The sequence below is a fragment of the Cnephaeus nilssonii genome, assembly GCF_951640355.1.
Source record: "Cnephaeus nilssonii genome assembly, chromosome: 18".
Taxonomy (NCBI): Eukaryota; Metazoa; Chordata; class Mammalia; order Chiroptera; family Vespertilionidae; genus Cnephaeus; species Cnephaeus nilssonii.
Window position 1 is genome coordinate 26404857 of NC_137089.1, and position 20294 is coordinate 26425150.

The window sequence follows — 20294 nt, forward strand, 5'->3', positions numbered from 1 at the left end:
GGCCACTGCTCTTCCACAACCGCCCACCAGCTCGGAGGGGCTGGCTGTGTTGTCAGGATTTCCTTTTTGCTCTGCTTGTGCTATGAATAGACTCGGTGAAACTTGGTGGTTTCTGGCTGCGGTTTTGCTGAGCCTTGCTGATTTGGGGGCACCCTGGCTTTCTCACCCGCCGTGGTATTCTCAGTCAGCTATTTCATAAGACAAATCTGCGGGTTATCAAAACTAAAATTCAGTGACTCTGTTACTTCTTTTAAAATATATGTACATATATTTGTTGATTTCAGAGAGGAAGGAAGAGGGAGAAATAGAAACATTAATGATAAGAGAGAATCATTGATCCGCTGCCTCTTGCACACCTCACACTGGGGATCGGGCCTACAACCCGGGCATGTGCCCTTGACCAGGAATCGAACCAGAACCTCCTGGTTCCTAGGTCGATTCTCAACCACTGAGCCAAGCTGGCCGGGCTCTGCTACCTCTTAATGTGTTTGTCACTCCAGTTACCTTCACTCAGAGGTACTTGAACACATGCTAAGGGGCAGACGCTGGCTCTTTCAAGTTGTCTCACTATGAGAAAAGTTATCGGTGAGCTGGTGAATGAATCCTCCTGTGCACTGAGTGACAGCGGGTGTGGGCTTTGGAGTTACACAGCCCTGGTCTCCTGTCACAGTCTCACAGCTTGCTTGCTCTGTGACCTTGAGTAGGCTGCTGAACCTCTCTGATCTTGCAGCCTTAAATGGAGATAAGGCCAGGACCCACATGCACAGGCTGTTGGGAAGAATAAACGAAATATGGTTGTACAATGCTAAGCATAGTGCTCGACTCACAGAAATGTTAGCTGCTGCTCTTAGAGTAGTAAATAATAATATAAATGAATGATACCTCTTATTCTTACATTATTTTAAAATTTAGCTTAGCGTAGTACTTAGGAGTCAGGCTACCTGGGTGTGAATCCTGGCTCTGATCCTCTGGGCTTGTGGTTTCACCTCTCTGTGCCTCCACTTGCCCATCTAGTAAATGGAGATATGGATCATATTGACCTCAGAGACTTCTTGTGGGCATTAAATGAATTACTATGAATAAGCACACCGAAGCGGGCTGAGCTCAGCGTGATTGCTCAGCTCCTGCTGCCAGCTTGAAGGGAGTGTGAGTGAGAGGGCGTGTCCTCCTGGATCAGTGCCCAGACTTTGTCATTTTGAGGAATCCGTCTGAGCACATCCAGAGCACAATGCATTTTTCATCAACAAGGTTTCATTAAACCTTCATTTCATTGTGGACTGAAGAGGCAAAGAGTAAGGCATAGCATCTCTCCAGGCAGGGCTTACAATTTCCCACTTAATTTCACATGGGCACAAACACCCTGGACACAACAGCACGTGAACAGGGCTCACACTCTCCCCAAAGAGTATACTTTTTCTTTTTCAAGTAAAACCTTTATAAGCAGGATCAGTATCTGTAACTTGAAAGAATGACATCGCGTCTATGTGCACTCCCTTTCACATGCTAGAAGATATTTGGGATGCATGCACCAAACTACAAAATGTGATTATCTTTCAGCAGTTAGCAAAATAGATCTCTTTAAGAAAAAGTCAAACTCTGGATTATGAAGTGTTCTATATACTGATAAACAGAATTAGCTCTAAAAGAGAATATGAGTCAGAGGTACAGTTTGGACTTTCCTTACTCAATCTAATAGTTGAACCGCACATTTTAAACTAACCTTAATTTCATCTTCAGACATGGCGGAGACTTCTCAGTTCTAATTCAACCTCAGTCTTACATGGAGTTAAATCCCTTCTGGGTCTGGTTCATAGAGACATTGGTTTAGTTTTTTTTTTTTTTTTTAATCTAAAGGACTTTCGTTTTTCTCAGCAGCAGGAGTTTCTCTCTCCATCCCCTGGTGTCTCTTTATTCTGCCCAGGATGGAGACCTGCTGGAAGAATTGGTTAAATGCCTGTATGCCATTCAATCTCTGTTGAGTCCCTACTGCTTCCTTTATATTCTCTCCTCCACAGACGGAAAAGAAATATAAGGGAGAAAGTGTATCCAAAGGGGAAAAGCCCTTTTGTGTGTTTTATCTTATCAGAGGTTTCTCTACCATGTGCCCCTGGGACCTTTTTCCTGTTCCCTCTCAGTGCCTGGCACAGTAAGTATTTGCTGAATGAACAAAGGACCCCGCAGGCTGGGAGGGCTGTGAGCTGCCGCGCTTGTATCGTGAAGGAGCTCCAGAGAGCTTGCTTTTAATGACAAGCAGGGATTGCCAGAGGTTGACCTTGTCTTGCCTCTTCAGAGTTTACAAGGCATCTTATACATTAACATGCTTGATCCTCATATAACTCTGTGAGTCAGTTATACCATTAATTAATCCCATGGTCGAGATGGGGGGCGTGAGCTAGAGAAAGATTTAATGAATGATGTCACCCTACATCATGAAGCTGGAATTAAAAAAAAAAAAGTATCCAGGCTTTTGACTCCATCTTGTTCCAACTCTGGAATAGACATACTTTTCAGACTGAGATCCACTCTCTGCAAATTGATTCAAATTATGAAAATATGTTTGAATTATTTTGCAAACTTTAATGGACAACATTTTCACAGTTTACCTGTGCTGCCCAATTAATTAGTAACCTCATAGAATCTCGCAATAAACGATTTCTGCCCTCTTGGTTTATTTGAAGTGTGTCCAAAGATTGCAAAGAAAGTGGGTTAAAAGTTGTTACCTTTTGCAACCTCTTATCTGGATGTCAGGGGTTGATTATGATACAGTATATGTAATGCCAAGAACTGTTAAAGTGTCTTGAGATTTTACCCTACTTGCAAGCGAGCAAGTTTGCTGGCCGTCATTTCATGGATGCTGAAAGAAGACATAAGACCCCTGTGTTAGGGACAAAGGGTGGTTTATTACCTTCAGCAGTAGTAATAACTAAAGTATCATCATTTTTTGGAACCAGTTCACCAAGCCTTGTTCCCACAGAACAGCACAACCAGGGCCAGATGACACCTGCCTGGGTTGGGTTACAAAAGAGGAATTGCAAGCTTGAGGAACCTGAATCTTTTGTAATAGTCTTCAAGCAGACCTGCTCTCTGGCCCAGAAGGAGACATTATCTGTATTATACTGGACCATAGCAGATCTGCCTCTTTGTTCCCGAGGGAAGACACTACCTTTATCATCCAAGCCTGTTCATTACACAAACATTCTTGAAAAGATAGTCTGGGACACGAGTTGTCTATGCTTCTCTTGCAAGATAGGAAGAGGTGTGAGCCCCATCTCTCAACAACTAAAACAAAATGCACAAATTAAAGGGCCATCATCTCTTCTCATGCCATCTCTTCTGTGTACTTACCAATAGCTTAAGAAGAAAATTTTAAGTGGTTGCATTCTATGTGCAGAGGAATGTTAAAAAACAAAATTCAATGGAGTTAACTGGAAAAATTGGCTTTATTAAGCGTATCATGACTTGGGCAGCATCCCATCTAACAACTAGAAATGTTGTGGAAAATGGAAGGTTTTTGTTGTAAGAAGGGTGGAGCAAGGGAGCTACCAGTAAAAGAAAAGAAAGGATTATTTGGGGGCAGGACGTAATTTCTTTGGGGAAAGAGGAAGGTTTTTATCATAGGTTGCCTCTCCTTTCTAAGGGGGATGGAGAGGGCCCATGTGACAGATAACTGGTGCTTGACCAGAAAATTCCATACTGGTTGACTAAGATTAAGTTTCTGGGAGAGGTTGAAACGGCAATTAGATCAGCTATTTAATCTAGTTTGGGGCCTGTGGTTTTTTTTTCTTCAACAGGAGTTAAAGAGATAGTGGAATAAACCTGGAGATTCTGATGATAATGACGAAAGCAGCAAACATAGGGCATCATTGATGTTTATTGTGTACCAAGTACTTTACATGTGTTATCTTATTAAAGCCTCATTCTGAACCAGTGGGGTAAATACTGTTATGCTCCCTTTGGCAAATAAGGAAATTGAGATGGCAGAGGTGAACTAACTTGCTTACCTTCACACAGCTAGAAAGCATGGGCAACATTTTAAAAAAATATATTTTTATTGATTTCAGAGAGGAAGGGAGAGGGAGAGAGAGATGGAAACATCAATGATGAAAGAGAATCACTGATAGGCTGCCTCCTGCATACCCCACATTGGGATCTAGCCGGCAACCCAGGCATGTGCCCTAACCAGGAATCGAACTCTGACCTCCTGGTTCATAGGTCAATGCTCAACCACTGAGCCACACTGGCCAGGTATGGGCAACATTTTGAAACCCGATTTCTAGCTCCAGAGACCATGATCTTAACTGGTTTTCAGTCTGCAGCTTCCATTTTGCAAAGATTCTACAGCTTCAATACAGGCGATAGCAATAATGAACACCGCTAAATAGTGGTAAACAGTACGCAACTTGATAGATTTGTAAATGGGCCTGAAATTTTAAGTGGTTTCATTCTATGTGCAGAGGAATGTTAAAAAACAAAATTCAATGGAGTTAACTGGAAAAATTGGCTTTATTAAGTGAATCATGACTTGGGCAGCATCCCATCTAACAACTAAAAATGTCGTGGAAAATGGAAGGTTTTTGTTGTAAGAAGGGTGGAGCAAGGGAGCTACTAGTAAAAGAAAAGAAAGGATTATTTGGGGGCAGGACCTATCTCTTACCAAGTCCAGGTTTTCCTGCTGTCTCTTGACAATGCCACCCTCCCCCTCCTACACAATATGTGGCAATGACATTAGAGCTTTGGTCACATGCCGAGCAGGTAGTAGGTCAGCTGTGCTTGTCAGAAGTCATCAGCCCTGGGGCAGAGCGGGGGGGGGGGGGGGTGGTGGTGCGGGGGGGGGGGGAGGGTAGGAGTTGGGAGGAGGAGGGGAAAAGGGAGGAAAATGGGAGATATCTGTAATACTATCAACAATAAAAAAGATATATATACAGAAGTCACCAGCCCTCAATTGTCACCTACAGATTTCTAGTTCTGATTGATTATTTAGAAATTACTTGATTTAAAGGGTAAACATGTTGTTGCTTCAACAGTAGACTAGGTTCATTGATCGAGATTGACTGTACTGGTGACTTCTGCCAAGTTTTCCTAATCCTGTGTGATTGCAAGGCTATGAACCAAGTTTCCATAACATTGATTTTTGCCCAACTATCTCTGTAGTTACTTTTCAACTTGGCAGACTGGAAAAACCATTTAAGATTTCTGGAGTTGGAGAGACATGGGTCAGAGTTCTTTCCCAGCCACTGACTGAGACTTTCAACATTTCTGAGTCAGTTTTTTGTCTTTGGAGCCTCAGTGTCCAGGACATAGCATGTGCCCAATAAGTGTTTGTTGAAGAGATGAATAGATAAATGGATGAATGGTCATTCTTATGTAGGAAAGAAGTCAATGGACAGATACTTTTTTTCCCTAGCCTGTGGAACATTCAAATTTGAGTGAAATCAGGAGTATATGTTTGCTATTTTAAGATCACTCTGATTATATTTACTCATGCTAGCTTCTGATGATAAATATTCAAAAGATAAGAATTATAATCAGAGCCATTATTTACTGAGTACTTCTCTGCTCTAGCCACCACCCCAAGTATTTTTCATACATTATTTCTTTAAATTCTTTCTACAATTACGTCCCTGAGAGGGAGAAATTTTCACCATCAATGTGTAGGTGAGGAAGGAGAACTTGAGATGGGCCAAGTAACATGCTTTACATCTCCGGTTGCTGAAGAGTAATTCTGGCCAAAAGTTGGTCATAGTGAAGGCTCTTTACTTTCCCACAATTGGCATTAAAAATTAAAAATTTAAGTTCTGTGAGTGAGCCTGTAGAAATAGAATACTATCTCTAGCCATCTTTGAATCCAATGACTAGTTTAAGTCAGTGGTCACTTCCTTCCATCTGGTAGAGATTAGGAACCCAGAGTCTTTCTGGAGGAAAAAGCGCTTGTTGGTTTTTAAGTTTTGAGATTCTAGCCTGAGGGGATCAAGGCGGATGGAACTGGGTGAGGCTTCCCCAAACACTCTGCAGCAAATGAGGGGAGGGGGAGAGATAACATGCACAGAGTAGAAGGGGGACGTCCTTCTGAAGGAGGTGGCAGGTATTGAAGCAATGTAAAAGTGGGACTTTTTGAATGAACAAATGGGAGATGGGGCTGCAAGTTTTTAAGGGAGGAGGGCATTCATCCATGTTCTCAGGCTCTGTGTGGAGGCTCCCTGGAGTAGGTGGCTTTGTCTTTAACACAGAGATTCCAAGAGGTGAAGTGTCTCTTGCTTTTCTTGCTTTATTTGCTAAATGAAAACACCCCTGCTTAATTATATATATTTTTTTCACACAAGCAAAGGCATAGTTCCACCAAATGAAAAAAAAAAAAAAGCACCAAAGTGACAAAAAGCACTGAATAATTGCAGAGCCCCTAACAAGAGTCAAGCAGAAAGAAAAAAAAAAAAATCCAGATAACATTTTTAACTTTATTACAGTTACATTTGTAGTAAAACGTTAGCTATAAAGTTAAATTTATTGAAGTGTAATACATAAAAATACCCATATCATAAGTGTGCTGTTCAACACATTTTCATAAACTGAACACACTTATGGAACCACTGCCCAAACAGTATTTTTTATAGTACATATGTGTCCTTATCACCCCATTGCCCCCTCAACCCCCCACTCGTGCCTCACTCCCCTAGTGTCTGTGTCCATTGGTTAGGCTTATATGCATGCATACAAGTCCTTTGGTTGATCTCTCCCCCTCCCCCCCCACCCTCCCCTGCCTTCCCTCTGAGATTTGACGGTCTGATGGATGCTTCTCTCTCTCTGGATCTGTTTTTGTTCATCAGTTTATGTTGTTCACTATATTCCACAAATGAGTGGGATCATGTGATATTTATCTTTCCCTGACTGACTTATTTCGCTTAGCATAATGCACTTTTGCATTAGTGTTAGCATTCTCTAGTATATAAACTATCCTTTTAAGAAACTGAACTTGTTTGGCCTTTTTATCTTTCACCCATCACTTGAATGGCACCTCCTCTCCCAGAGTCTTGGAATTGGTTCTTCTGGCTGGTTTGGACTGTTGCCCAAACTGACAAGGATTGACAAAAGTTGACAAGGGTCAAGTCTCAGAAGTGTGTGTGTGTGTGTGTGTGTGTGTGTGTGTGTGTGTGTGTGTGTCTGTGTGTCTGTGTGTCTGTGCATATCTTTTGTTCACTGCTATTTTGTGCCAGGTAATACGCTACCTACTTTATACAGATTAGCTCTACTGTTTGCAATTCCGTTGAGGTAAGCATTATTATCCTCATTACATAGAAGAACAAACTCAGGATTATAGAGCCCAACAGCAGCTTGGACATCACAGTGCAGAGATTCAACCCCAGGACTGCTTCCCATTGCCACTCTCTCTCTCTCTGGGACTCTTCGAGCTAATAGGCGAGAGAGGAAGAGATGGTAATTAACAAGCTCACTCCCAGATTCCTCTTGCGTGGCATTGGGGTATTGTTTTGCACTCCTTAGAGTTCCTTCTTGCACCAGGGCAGACAGATTCAGAAAGACTGAGCCTGTCCTTTCTGTCACATTTCCCTTTAGCTGACCATTCCCTCCCCTCTGGTCTGTGCTAAGAGACCACTGAGAGGTGGTCAGCATCTACGTCAGTGATTTTCAACCTGTGTGCCGCAAGAATTTTTAAAGCATGCAATACCTGACTATTTAGTCAGGCGCACTGACCTCTTTTCCCTTAGATTGTCAAGCAAGAGAATGATAACTGCCAACACAACAATAGCCGCCTGGTGTGAATTAATCAAAATTATACCGATGTTTTTGTCAGATTAGAATAAAAATATACGTTTTTTGGGGGTTGCTGCAGATTTTAGTAATTAGTTTATGTGCACCATGAGATGAAAAAGGTTGAAAATTGCTGATCTAGCCGAAGCCGGTTTGGCTCAGTGGTTAGAGTGTCGGCCTGCGGACTGAAGGGTCCCAGGTTCGATTCCGGTCAGGGGCATGTACCTTGGTTACGGGCACATCCCCAGTGGGGGGTGTGTAGGAGGCAGCTGATCGATGTTTCTCTCTCATCGATGTTTCTAGCTCTCTATCCCTCTCCCTTCCTCTCTGTGAAAAATCAATAAAATATATTTTAAAAAAAAGAAAAGAAAAAGAAAATTGCTGATCTATGTGAAGGTCCCTGGCTCCAGTTTGTTGTTTGTTCATCCCATTTCCCCTAGACGGAGGTTAGCAGTGGTCCTTTGGAACTGATAACTTTCTACTGGTTTCCAGCAGGTGGGCAAAATCAAAGTGTGTAAGAGTAGTTTCAAGCTTTCAAGAACTTTATGTACCTTGCTTCCTCCTGGTCTTCCAGAGTAGGAACCTTGACTTATTCATGTATATCCAGTAACCAGCCCAGGGTGGGGGTCTTCATTAATTGCTGATTCAGTTGTTGAGTTGAAAGCACTGTTGCCATAATTAAAAGCCAAATGGGGACTGACCTTCATCATACCAAAGAACCATTATGTGTCATCTTTGTTATCCTCATTGACACGCCTGAGCTCAGAGTTTATCTACTCTGTCACCAGTAGGATCTGAAGCCTTTCTGACTGAATGGCTGCCTATCTCCCAAGCTTATCTCCAGCTACTTTGTGGTCACTCCCACCCCCACACCTGCCCCATCCTGACCCTACTCAACACTGAGCTGCTTGTCCTGATCTCTCTTTACACAATGCATTTGTACTGGCTGTGCCTTGAGCCTGTATCCTCTCACTGTCTCAAAGCCAACTTCCATTTCCGCTTAACTTGGAGCTTCTAAGCTCCCTCTGGTAGATTTAGGTATTTCATTCCTTGCTTCCCTTTCATTCTACATATGCTTCTTGCTCTGTTTTAGTGTTTGTCTGCCTTGCACATGGGTTTTTAAAAAATATTTTTTATTGCCCTAACCGGTTTGGCTCAGTGGATAGAGCATCAGCCTATAGACCAAAGGGTCCCGGGTTCAATTCTGGTCAAGGGCACGTACCTTGATTGCAAACTCCTCCCTGGCCTGGGCTCTGGTCAGAGCTTGTGCAGGAGGCAACCAATCGATGTGTTTCTCTCACATCGATGTTTCTCTCTGTCTTTCCCCCTCTCTTCCACTCTCCCTAAAAACCAATGGAAAAATATCCTTGGGTAAGGATTAACAAAACAAAACAAACAAGGGGACAATGGGGGGGATAAAGACACATTTGTAATACCTTAATCAATAAAAAAAAAACATAATACAAAGACAAAAAAAACAAATATATATATATATATATATGTGTGTGTGTGTGTGTGTGTGTGTGTGTATACATATATATATATATATATATATATAAAATTGATTTCAGAGAGGAAGCGAGAGGGAGAGACAGATAGAAACATCAATAATGAGAGAGAATCATTGATTGGCTGCCTCCTGCATGCCCCCTACTGGGGATTGAGCCCACAACCCGGGCATGTGCCCTGACCAGAAATCAAATTGTGAACTCCTGGTTTATAGGTTGATGCTCAATCACTAGCCATAGGTTTTTAATTTTTTACTTTATTTATTTTTCCCATCACCATTTACCCCCTCTTCCACTTTCATCCACCCCCATTGCACATAGGTTTTTAATGTTTGCTTCCCTACTGGATAGCAGGTGTGAAGTGGTATCTCATTGTGGTTTTCATTTGCAGGACCCTGCTGACTAAATGATGCTTAGCATCTTTCTAATTGCTTATTGGCCATTTGTAAATCTTCTTTGATCTTGTGAGATCATTTGCTAATTCTTACATTAAGTTATCTTTTTATTATTGAGCTTTAAGTGTTCTTTATATATTCTGGATGCAAATCCATTATCAGACATAGAAATTGCTAATATTTCCTCCCATTCTGTGAGTTGTCTTTTCACTTTCTTGTTAGTATCTTTGAAGTGTAAAAGTTGAAATTTTGATGTAGTTTAATTTATTTACTTTTTCTTTTGTTGGTTATGCTCTTCTTGTCATATCTAAGTCTTTTGTCAAATCCAAGGTAATAAAGATTTACCCTTATGTTTTCTTATAAAAGAGTTATGCTTTTATCTCTTACTTTTAGGTCTTTAATATATTTGGAGTTACTTGTTTATTTATTTTTGTATAGGGTGTGGGGTAAGGGTCAAACTTTATTCTTTTGCATGTGACTCTAATTGGCACCCTTGTCAAAAATCAATTGACTAGCCCAGCCTGTGTGGCTCAGTGGTTGAGCTTCGTCCCATGAACCAGGAGGTCACAGTTTGATTGCCGGTCAGGGAACATGCATGGTTGCAGGCTCAATCCCCAGTGTGGGGTGTGCAGGAGGCAGCTGGTCGATGATTCTCATCACTGATGTTTCTATCTCCTTTCCTCTCTCTGAAATCAATAAAAACATATTTTTTAAAAAAATCATAAACGTCTCAAGGCCATGATTTTAAATCTGCTTTAAGAGAAGTAGACCTATGATTGTACAATTTGAAACCTTGATTTAAAAAATAGCAGAGACTGTTTCCCTCCCTCTTTCACACCATTTCCACAAACATGCAGGACAGAGCTGCTCTCCTGTCTCCAGCCCTTTAACCTGTCCCTATTGTCATTATGTTCAGTGTTTTTTGGTTTTTTTTTTATCACTTTTCTTTACCTTTTTAAAATATATTCCTATGAATATATTCCTATTTTCCCTAGGTGGTATTGTCTTCAATTTTTCTTCAGTACTTCATCTTACTCCTCTTAAAGTTTTCCTTCAACCCCCTTTCTTTCTTTGTTCCTGGCAACAAATCCTCCTATTTTCTAATAATTATGGAAGCATCCAAAATAAATAATAACCATTTCCTTGAAAAGAGCTTTTATAATATGTTTTAGAACCCAGCTTCCCTTGACAGATGTTTGAAAAGGCTCACAGGGATTTGAATTCATCATAAAAGTGCTTGGTGTCTCCCCTTCTTGTGTAATTTGATGGTTATGAAACCAGAGCTGAATGCAGCCTTTTAGGACAGCCGTGGACTTGGGCTCTGCACTCAGCTTCTATCTGAAGCTGATTCAAGTTCTGAAAATGTTTAATAAGACAACACTCAAAACCATGGGGAATGTGAAAATTACAACTTCGATTCCAGAATCTCAGTCACTTCAGGGTATAAAACCAGCACTAAAAAGTTCTGGCTTCTAGCAAATTTAAAATAGCAAGCAAAGAGGAAGGGTTTTACCTTCAAAGACCTCTGGCACTCTCCAGGACTATCACTTATAGTAGTCTTAGTTTCCAGTTAGTTGCTGAATAAATATTTATTAAACACTGAATATATATCTCCTCCCTGAACTGGGTTTTCTGAGAAATAAAAAGCATTTAAGATGAGGTGTCTATCCTTCAGAAGTTTCTAGTTTAGCTGGAGGGGTCAATATAGTGCATTAAAAATGGAGAGGATATATAAACCATGGTACTGTCTTTAAGTTCAAAAAAGAGAGAGATCTGTATTGATTGCTTTTTTTGGTTGTTTTGGTTAATCCTCACCCAGGGATATTTTTTCCATTGATTTTTAGAGAGTGGAAGGGGGAGAGAGGTTGTGGGAGAGAGAGAGAGAAAGAAAGATTGATGTGTATCTCATGTGTTGGGGCCAGGAATCGAACAGCAACCCAGGTATGTGCCCTTGACTGGGAATCGAACCTGTAACCATTTGATGCTGGGGCTGACAACTATCCATTGAGCCATACAGGCCAGGTCTGTAATGATTGCTCTTTAGTTGGAGTACTTTCTTTTTCTTTTTAAAAAAAATATTTTTATTGATTTCAGGAAGGAAGGGAGAGGGAGAGAGAGATATAAACAATGATGAGAGAGAATCATTGATCGGTTGTCTCCTGCACGCCCCCTACTGGGGATTGAGCCTGCAACCCGGGGAATATACCCTGATGGGGAATCAAACCATGACCTCCTGGTTCATAGGTCGTGGCTAGTTGGAGTACTTTCAAACTGGGCTTAGTAATTGATCTAGCCTTTTAATACAGAACCCCACTCTCTCATTTAATGCCTTTATGCAAATGAGAACCAGGCTCCCTTTGACCTTGCCTTCAAGCTGGTGCAGTCGCTCAAGTCCTTGAGAAACTGGGGCTGGATTTTGGCTCTTGTGTTTCCCTGGTGCAGTGAACAACCTGTATCACTGTACAATGACACCCCCCCCCCCCATTTTTTTTTTAAAGAATAGTTTGGATTTTTCCAAGAAAAAGAAGGAGGGAGGATGTGAGGGAAAAGCCTTAGTAAGGAATGAGGATGAAAATGAGTTTGTTTCATTCAGTGTATAATATGGAGACAAGTGAGGGAAGGTAAAGGATATTTGTTGGCAAAGAGTGTAAAATGCTGGTTTTCCTCCCTTTTCTTTACTTTTTCCAGTATGTATTATTTTTACTCATAAATGTTACCCAAACAGCTTCTGTTTACTAGTTTCAAACCTGATTACTATGAAAATTATGTCAATCTATATTACATCTGTTCTATAGATAATAGTGTAGTGCTCTGAAATACCAATGCTCATGTAAGCATTTCTCCCAAATTAATACTTTCTTTCTAATCATATAAGTCAATGTTATACATTCAAAGTGTATGTTGGAAGCATACATATAAATACATAATCTGTACTTTGGAAGCTACTTTATTATGTGGGGAATTAAAGTAAGTATTTTGTGAGGACCTTACCTTAACATTACTTTTTTATTGATAACATTTCCCCCAGTTACAAACTTCATACACTCTCTCTGGGGAATAATTTGAGTAATAGAGAATTCTGTTAAGAGAGAAGAGAAAAATTATTCATACTTTACTCCCAGGGGTGAGTAGCATTTTTACTATTTGGATGAATGCATGTTTTAATTTTTAATAGTTATTATGTATATAGAGTTGTGTGCTTTGCTTTACAAATAATATATCATTACATTAACACATGACTTTTCTAAAAGCATTTTCTCTAAAATCTAAAACATGTTTTTGACATAATAGCCCCTGGGTCATTTTGATTCCCTCTCTATCTTATGCCCTTGTATACCATTCACAAATGTTCCCACGTTATATAGGGCCTTTTCAGCTCTCTTGAATTTTTTTTTCAATGTACAAGGAGATCGCTATCAGCTTCTTTCTATTCCTGTACTGGCCCCTAAATGCAGCAGTTCCTTCTATTGTAATGCTGCCTTCCCCCGGGGTAAAGAGAGTCTGGGAAATCTGAGTCACGTATATCCAGGAAAGGTTGCAGTCAGCTCACATGCACGCTCAACATCTGGTGAGTACTTGCATGAAGTGAGTAGTGTTCATGTCTGACACCTTGAAAAGCCTGTGGCTTTATGTCATGATTATAGGCCAGCACAGGACAATTTTGACTAAAGATGAACTTGTTTCATCAAATCTGAGAGTTTAAGAGCACTATACATATTTCTGATGACTAATTAAAATGGAACTGTTATTCTTGTCTATGGAAATACACACACAATCTTAATTCATTTTGCCACAAAGAAAGGTGTTTGTCATGGCTGAAGTGTATTCAGTGTTTATGGTGTACCAGGACCATGACTGAAGCCTTTCCTGCACTATCACACTTAAACTACACAACTGCTCAAGGATGCACCACTATTATCTCCATCTTACACTTGGAGAAGAGAGTCATCTAGCTAATAAGTGTGCAGAGTTAGGATTTGAAGCTATGTTTGCCTTTAGATTGCATGCCTTTAAAACTATCCCACACTTAAGTAAAGTAAAAAATATTAAATAAATGAGGAAGAGACAACATAAAACTGTGAATGAGCTATGCATACTGGAATTGCCTTTCAGTTGACAAATTAAAATAAAGCCGTATAATAGCTAGTCTCCAGAGATGGCCCCAAACATTTCCACCTTTTCCTATATGTGCATATTGGTCTTTTCATGAAGAGATGGTGCATGTGGCCCCTCCTCTTGAGTCTGCTATGTGTCTGATGGCTTTAGCAAATACAATTCAGGGCAGTTGACATCTGTGTCCTTTGAACTTAGGCATTAAGAAGGCCTGGCATGGTTGACTGATATTTGATGAAAGTGCCAAGATAATTCAATGGGGAATGAATGGTCATTTCAACAAATGGTACTGGGGCAAGAGGATGGCTGCATATAAAGGAATGAGGTTGGACTCTTACCTCATGCCTTGTAGAAACATTAACTCAAAATGGATCGTAGAACTAAATGCAAGAGCTAAAACTATAAAATAATCAGATAAAAACTTAGTAGTAAATCTTCATGGGCTTGAGTTAAAGAATGGCTTCCAAAAGGTGACACCAAAAACACATGTGACAAAAGAGAGAAATGGATAAATTAGATGATATCAAAATTAGAAACTTTTGGACTAAAGCAATACCACCAAGAAAGTGAAAAACAACCCACAAAATGGGGGAAAGTGTTCACAAATCGTATGTCTGATAAAGGACTTGCATCTTGAATATACAAAGACCACTTAAGATTTAATAATAAAAAGGCAAGTAATCTAATTTAAAAGTGGGGAAAGGGTCTGAATAGACATTTTCCCACAAATGGACAAATAAGCACATGAAAACATGCTCAACATCATTAATTATTAGGAAAATGCAAATCAAAACCACATTGAGATTCCACACCTACTAGTATGGCCGTAATAAAAAAAAGAAAAAAAAATGATTACAAATGTTGGTGAGGATGTGGAGAAATTAGAACTCATACTTTACTGGAGAAATGTAAAATGGAACAACTACTTTGGAAAATAGTTTGGTAGTTTCTCCAAAGACTAAATAGAGCTACAATATGACCTAGCAATTCTACTTCTAGGTTTCTATCCAAGAGAAATGAAATGTTACGTCCACACAAAAATTTGTATATAAATGTGGTATATCCAACTCTCTTTATATACCAAATACCATTGAATTGTACATATGAAATGTTAATTGCATGGTAAGTGGATTATCACCACAATAAAACTACAAAAATGTCCTGGCAGTACCGGTGTCCTCCCTCTTCAGCTCTGCCTCAGTGTTCAGCCTGCCTCACCGGAAAGAAAAGCTATGTTGACTTAGGAGCAACACAGGGCCAGACACCCCTGTCCTGACCACCCTCTGCCTGCAATTGCATGAGATACTCCAGCAAGACTGATAGAGGAACTGCCCAGTTGAGCCCCAGGCAACCCACAGAATCTTGAGATATAATTAAATGGTGGTTGTTTAAAGCCACCAAGTTTAGGGGTAGCTTGTTATGTAGCAAAACATAATTGGTCAAGTGCTAAATCAAATTCTTACTTTAACACTGTGACTACATATGAATACTAAAATGAAATCCCATGAAAGGCTTTGTCTTAAAAGAGAGGAACCTGACTTGATTTTAAGAGGAAATGAAATAAGGAAGAGCGAAGGGTGGTGGTGCATGTTTTAATAATGTGGCAAGCTGAGCTAATCCAGGCAGGCCTGCCAACTGGGCTCTTTTCTTGGCAGCAGCAGCTGACCAACCACTTGTCTGGGGGCCACCAGCTACTTAGCAGGAGCTCTAGAGGACTGACAGGTCATGTTTCTGATTATAAGAAGTGACACCGGTAAACTTGCATCCACTTGTCCTCCTGACACCCTGAAAGGAAAATCGCTGAGCTGGAAGGGTGGTTAGAAACAGAGATAAAGGCCAGGCGCCTGTGTCTGCATCTTAAATCGCTAAGGTGGAGACTCTTGATTCATCTCACCTCCACACGGGGTCATCCTAGGGGGTCATTTTTAATTATTCTCTTAGAGAATGATGCCTAGCAGGGCAATGCATAGAAATGAGTTTCATTCGTTAATTCAGGAAATACTTTTTGAAATACTTTCTAGATTGTGCTAGAAACATCTGTAAACCTTTTTGTCTAAAAGCTTACAATTATGAGTAGGCTATTCCCCTAGGGCTCTGAAAAGGGACTTGGAAGGGGCACGTGGTCCATATTTGTGGAAGTGGAGACAGCTTCTTAGAGGAAATAATGTACGAAACTGGAAATCTTAGGAGGCTAATTTTAGTCTATTTTCCCTCCAAAATACCTTATTTGAGGGTCAAAAGAAGTGAAGAAATGGTGGTATTCCTATTTGGGCATATAAACGGGCTCTTCAGTTCTCCATTCTAGAGTTCCATTTCCAATGTAGGTTCCAGGTCTACCTCTATGTGGCTTTATTCCATGCAGTTTATTTCTAGAACTTCCCAGTATTTTCTTCAAAATTTATCTTTATTGTTGAAAGTATTACAGATGTCCCCTTGTGTGTTTTTCCCCATTGACCCCCTCAACCATGCACCTGCCCCTCCCAGGCCTTCACCACATTTATGTCTGTGTCCATGGGTTATACATACTAGTATATGCATATAAATTCCCAGGTTAATCTCTCCCCACCTCACCCCTGCCTCCCCTCTGAGATTCCACAGTCTGTTTCAAGCTTCTGTGTCTCTGGATCTATTTTGTTCATTAGATTCCACATCTGAGTGAGATCGTGTGATACTTATCTTTCTCAAACTGCCTTAATTTGCTTAGCATAATACTCTCCAGGTCCATCCATGCTGTTGCAAATGGTAAGAGGTTTTTCTTTTTTTATAGCTGCATAGTTTTCCTTTGTGTAAATGTACCACAGCTTTTTCATCCACTCATCTGCTGATGGGCACTCAGGCTCTTTCCAAATCTTAGCTATTGTAAATTGTGCTGCTATGAACATAGGGGTGCATATATTCTTTCTGATTGGTGCAGAACCTTCCAGTATTTGTTCATTGTTCTTTCAGTACTTTCTGAGTGGTGTGATGTGTCTCTTTTTCTGGGTTTTTACATCTTTTTGCCATTGCCCATGGGTATGAATGTTATCTCTTCCTGTAAAACAAATCATCCCCAAACTTAGTAGTTTAAGGCAACAATGATTTATTATTTCTCTGGATTCTGTGGGTTCTGTGTTATTTCCCTTATAGGTTTCATCGCGGGCTCATTCATATGGTTGTTGGAGAGTCAGCTGGGCAGGAAGGTCCGGATAGCCTCATTTACATGTCCGAGAATTGGTGCTGGCTATTGCCTGAGCATCTCAGTTCTCTCTGTCACCTCTTTACCTCCAGTAGGTGGGACTTGCTTTCTTACAAGGTGGTCTCATCATGGCATTACAAGGGGGTGAAAGTGAGGGCTGCAGGTTCAGTGCAGTTCACAAAGCCAGCCCAGGTTCAAGGGAAGGGGAAGTAGACTCAGTCTCTTGATGGGAGAAGCAGTGAAGTCGTATTGGAAAGAAGCATGAGACTAGAGAATGTCTTATTGATTTTGTCACTTGTATTGATGTATATGTAGCAGTTGTCCTTTCCATCTTCTAAGAAGTGCCTGGTTATTATTATATTAAATATAAATCTTATTGCTCACACCAACTCAGTTGTTACTAACCCTGGGAAAGCAGCCTTATAGCTATTTCTTTCCAGTGTGTGTGTGTGTGTGTGTGTGTGTGTGTGTGTGTGTGTGTGAGAGAGAGAGAGAGAGAGAGAGAGAGAGAGAGAGAGAGAGAGAAACATTGATTTGTTGTTCCATTTATTTATGCATTCCCTGGTTGATTCTTGAATGTACCCTGACCAGGGATTGAACCCACAACTATGGCGTGTTGAGATGGTGCTCTAACCAACTGAGCTATCTGGCCAGGCTCTTGTAGCTCTTCTTGTAAGGGTGGTAATCTCATCATGGGGGCCCTGACTTCATGAAATAATCACCTCCCAAAGGCCCCATCTCTAAATACCATCACATTGGGCATTACCGTTTCAGTATATGAATTTTGGAAAGACACAGACCTTCAGTCCACAGCAATATAGAACAGCAATTTGGGAAATGGGCTAATGCCTTTGGGAAAGAAATATTAGCCTTTGTAGAAAGGTAGGGTGGGACTTGGTCAGTAAATTGTAACTCCTCTTCAAGATGGCTAAACCGAATGCAATCTGCTAATGCTAAAGTTTCCATGGCATTTTCAGGTTTTTTGTTTTTTTTAATTACTAGGAGAAAAAGCATCTTGTTCACATCTGAAGCAGATCCTTCTCTTAAAAATTACATTTGTGGCAGCACATGACCGCCATATCTGTCTGTCTGACAACTTTGCTGTGATGCCACACAGAAGCCTAGGATGTAGGATTTCAAATGAGCTCTTCTCCTTTTGTATAGGTTTATTTTTTGTCCCTTTTCCCCTCCCAGGCTGATGAGCCCTGAAAACACACTCCTGCAGCCCCGGGAAGAGGAGGGGGTCAAGTATGAGCGCACCTTCATGGCATCTGAATTCCTGGATTGGCTGGTTCAGGAAGGTGAGGCCACCACAAGGAAAGAGGCAGAGCAACTCTGCCACCGGCTTATGGAGTATGGCATCATACAGCATGGTGAGTGTATGGGTCAGTTTTTGCTGTGGTAACAAGCAAACCTGAAATCTTGTGGATTACCACCATAAACATTTACTTCTCACTCATAGGTCTATAAGTCAACTGTGCCTCTGCCTGGGCTCAGCTTAGCTAGAGGTAAAGTTCCATGCCATCCCGTTTTGGGACCCAGGCTAAAGGAACTCCCACTCTTTGGGATATATTGTTTTTACAAATGAGGGCAGAAGCTAAAGAGGCCAGGCAGATCCTTGCAGCATCTCTAAAAAGTTATATTTGATATGATTTAACATTACTACTCCCATACTCCCTCTGACTACAGGAACTAATCTGGTCAGGTCTGAAGGGGCATTAATGCTTCTCACAATGTTGGTTGCAAGGGGAGAATGAAAATTTGCTGAAATGGAGAAGGGACTTGGGGGAACTGGGTGGAAAATGTGAAGTACAAATTGGTAATTGCAAAATAGTCATGGGTTGTAAAGTACAGCCTAGGGAATATAGTTAATAATATTGCAATAACTATGCATGATACCAGGTAGATACTGGAAATATCAGGGGGGAACACTTTGTAAAGTATATGATTGTCTAACCACTATGCTGTATACCTGAGGTTAATGCAAAATAACATGAATGTAAACTTAATTGAAAAATACATTTTAAATTTAAAAAGAAAAAATTTGCTGAACCATGCATGGTATGAGCTGCCACAGTGAAGAAGTAATCCAAATGACCTTCATAAAACTTTCACTTTCCTTTTTGGGCTGAATCATAATGATGCAATATAACTTATGGCTAAGAACTATATTAGTTATCTATTGCTGCATAGGAAATGATCCCAAAACTTAATGGCAGAAAATAATAGGAAATAATATTTTCTCACAGTTTCTGTGGGTCAGGAATTTGGGAGTGACTTAGCTGGGTAGATTTCTCTTGAGGTCTTCATGAGGTTGTAGTCAAGATGTCAGTGAGCTGTGGGACATTTACACTATGGAATACTATGCAGCTATAAAAAAGAGGGATCTCTTACCCTTTGAGACAGCATGGATGAACCTGTAAAATATTATGCTAAGTGAGATAAGCCAATCTGAGAAAGACAAATATGACATGATCTCACTTATTTGTGGAATCTAACAAACAAAATGAATTGACCAACAAAATAAGATCCAAAGCATGGAGGCATGGAACAGACTGACATACCTTGATGTGGGGTTGCGGGGACAAGAAGAGATAAACCAAAGAACTTATATACTTATATGCATAGCCCATGGACATGGGCAATAGGGTAGTGAAGACCTCGGGGCGGGGGAGAGGGGGAGTAGGGGCTGAGAGGAGGGAGTTAAAGGAGGGGACAATGGGAGATATCTGTAATACTATCAACAATAAAAAAATATATAAGAAAAAGATATCAGTGGGGCTACCTGAAAGCTTGACAGGCTGGATGGAGGATCTGCTTCCACAGTGGCTCACTTGTGTGCCTAACAAGTTGGTGCTGGTTGTTGGCAGGAAGTGTCAGTCCATTGCTGTGTAGACTTCTTCATAAGGCTGCTTGAGAATTCTCATGGCATGGCAACTTGGCTTCTTCTAGAGGGAGTTGTCCAACAGAGTGCAAGACAGAAGCCATAGTGTTTTCTAACTGAGCCTAGAAAGTCACACACTGTCCCTTCCTCAGTACTCTATTGCTTACCAGGTCAGCTCTAGTCAGTGTGAACACCAGGAGGCAAGGATCACTGGAACCATCTTGGAGGCTGGCTGTCACAAGAACATAATCTCTGGAACCTCAGCTCCACCAGTTATTAGCTACTTACCTCCTGTCATCTGTGAAATGGGAATCCCTGCATAGAGTGGTTGCAGGAGTATGTGGGATTAGATATAAAATACTTGGTTCAGTGTTCTGTTTTTAATAAGTGCTCAAACATTTATTGACATAACGGCAAGGTGTGGGCTCAGAACAGTGAGAAAAGGGTTGGGAATCAGA

General features: G+C 40.7%; 1 protein-coding gene across 1 annotated transcript in view; it reads left to right on the forward strand.

Annotated features, from left to right (window-relative positions):
- The window catches only part of DEPTOR (DEP domain containing MTOR interacting protein), a 127864-nt gene that overhangs the window by 49072 nt on the left and 58498 nt on the right, over positions 1-20294 (forward strand). The window contains exon 4 of the mRNA XM_079796341.1: positions 18147-18325. Coding sequence (XP_079652467.1) covers positions 18147-18325 — 179 coding nt within the window. The remainder of the gene's footprint in view (positions 1-18146; positions 18326-20294) is intronic.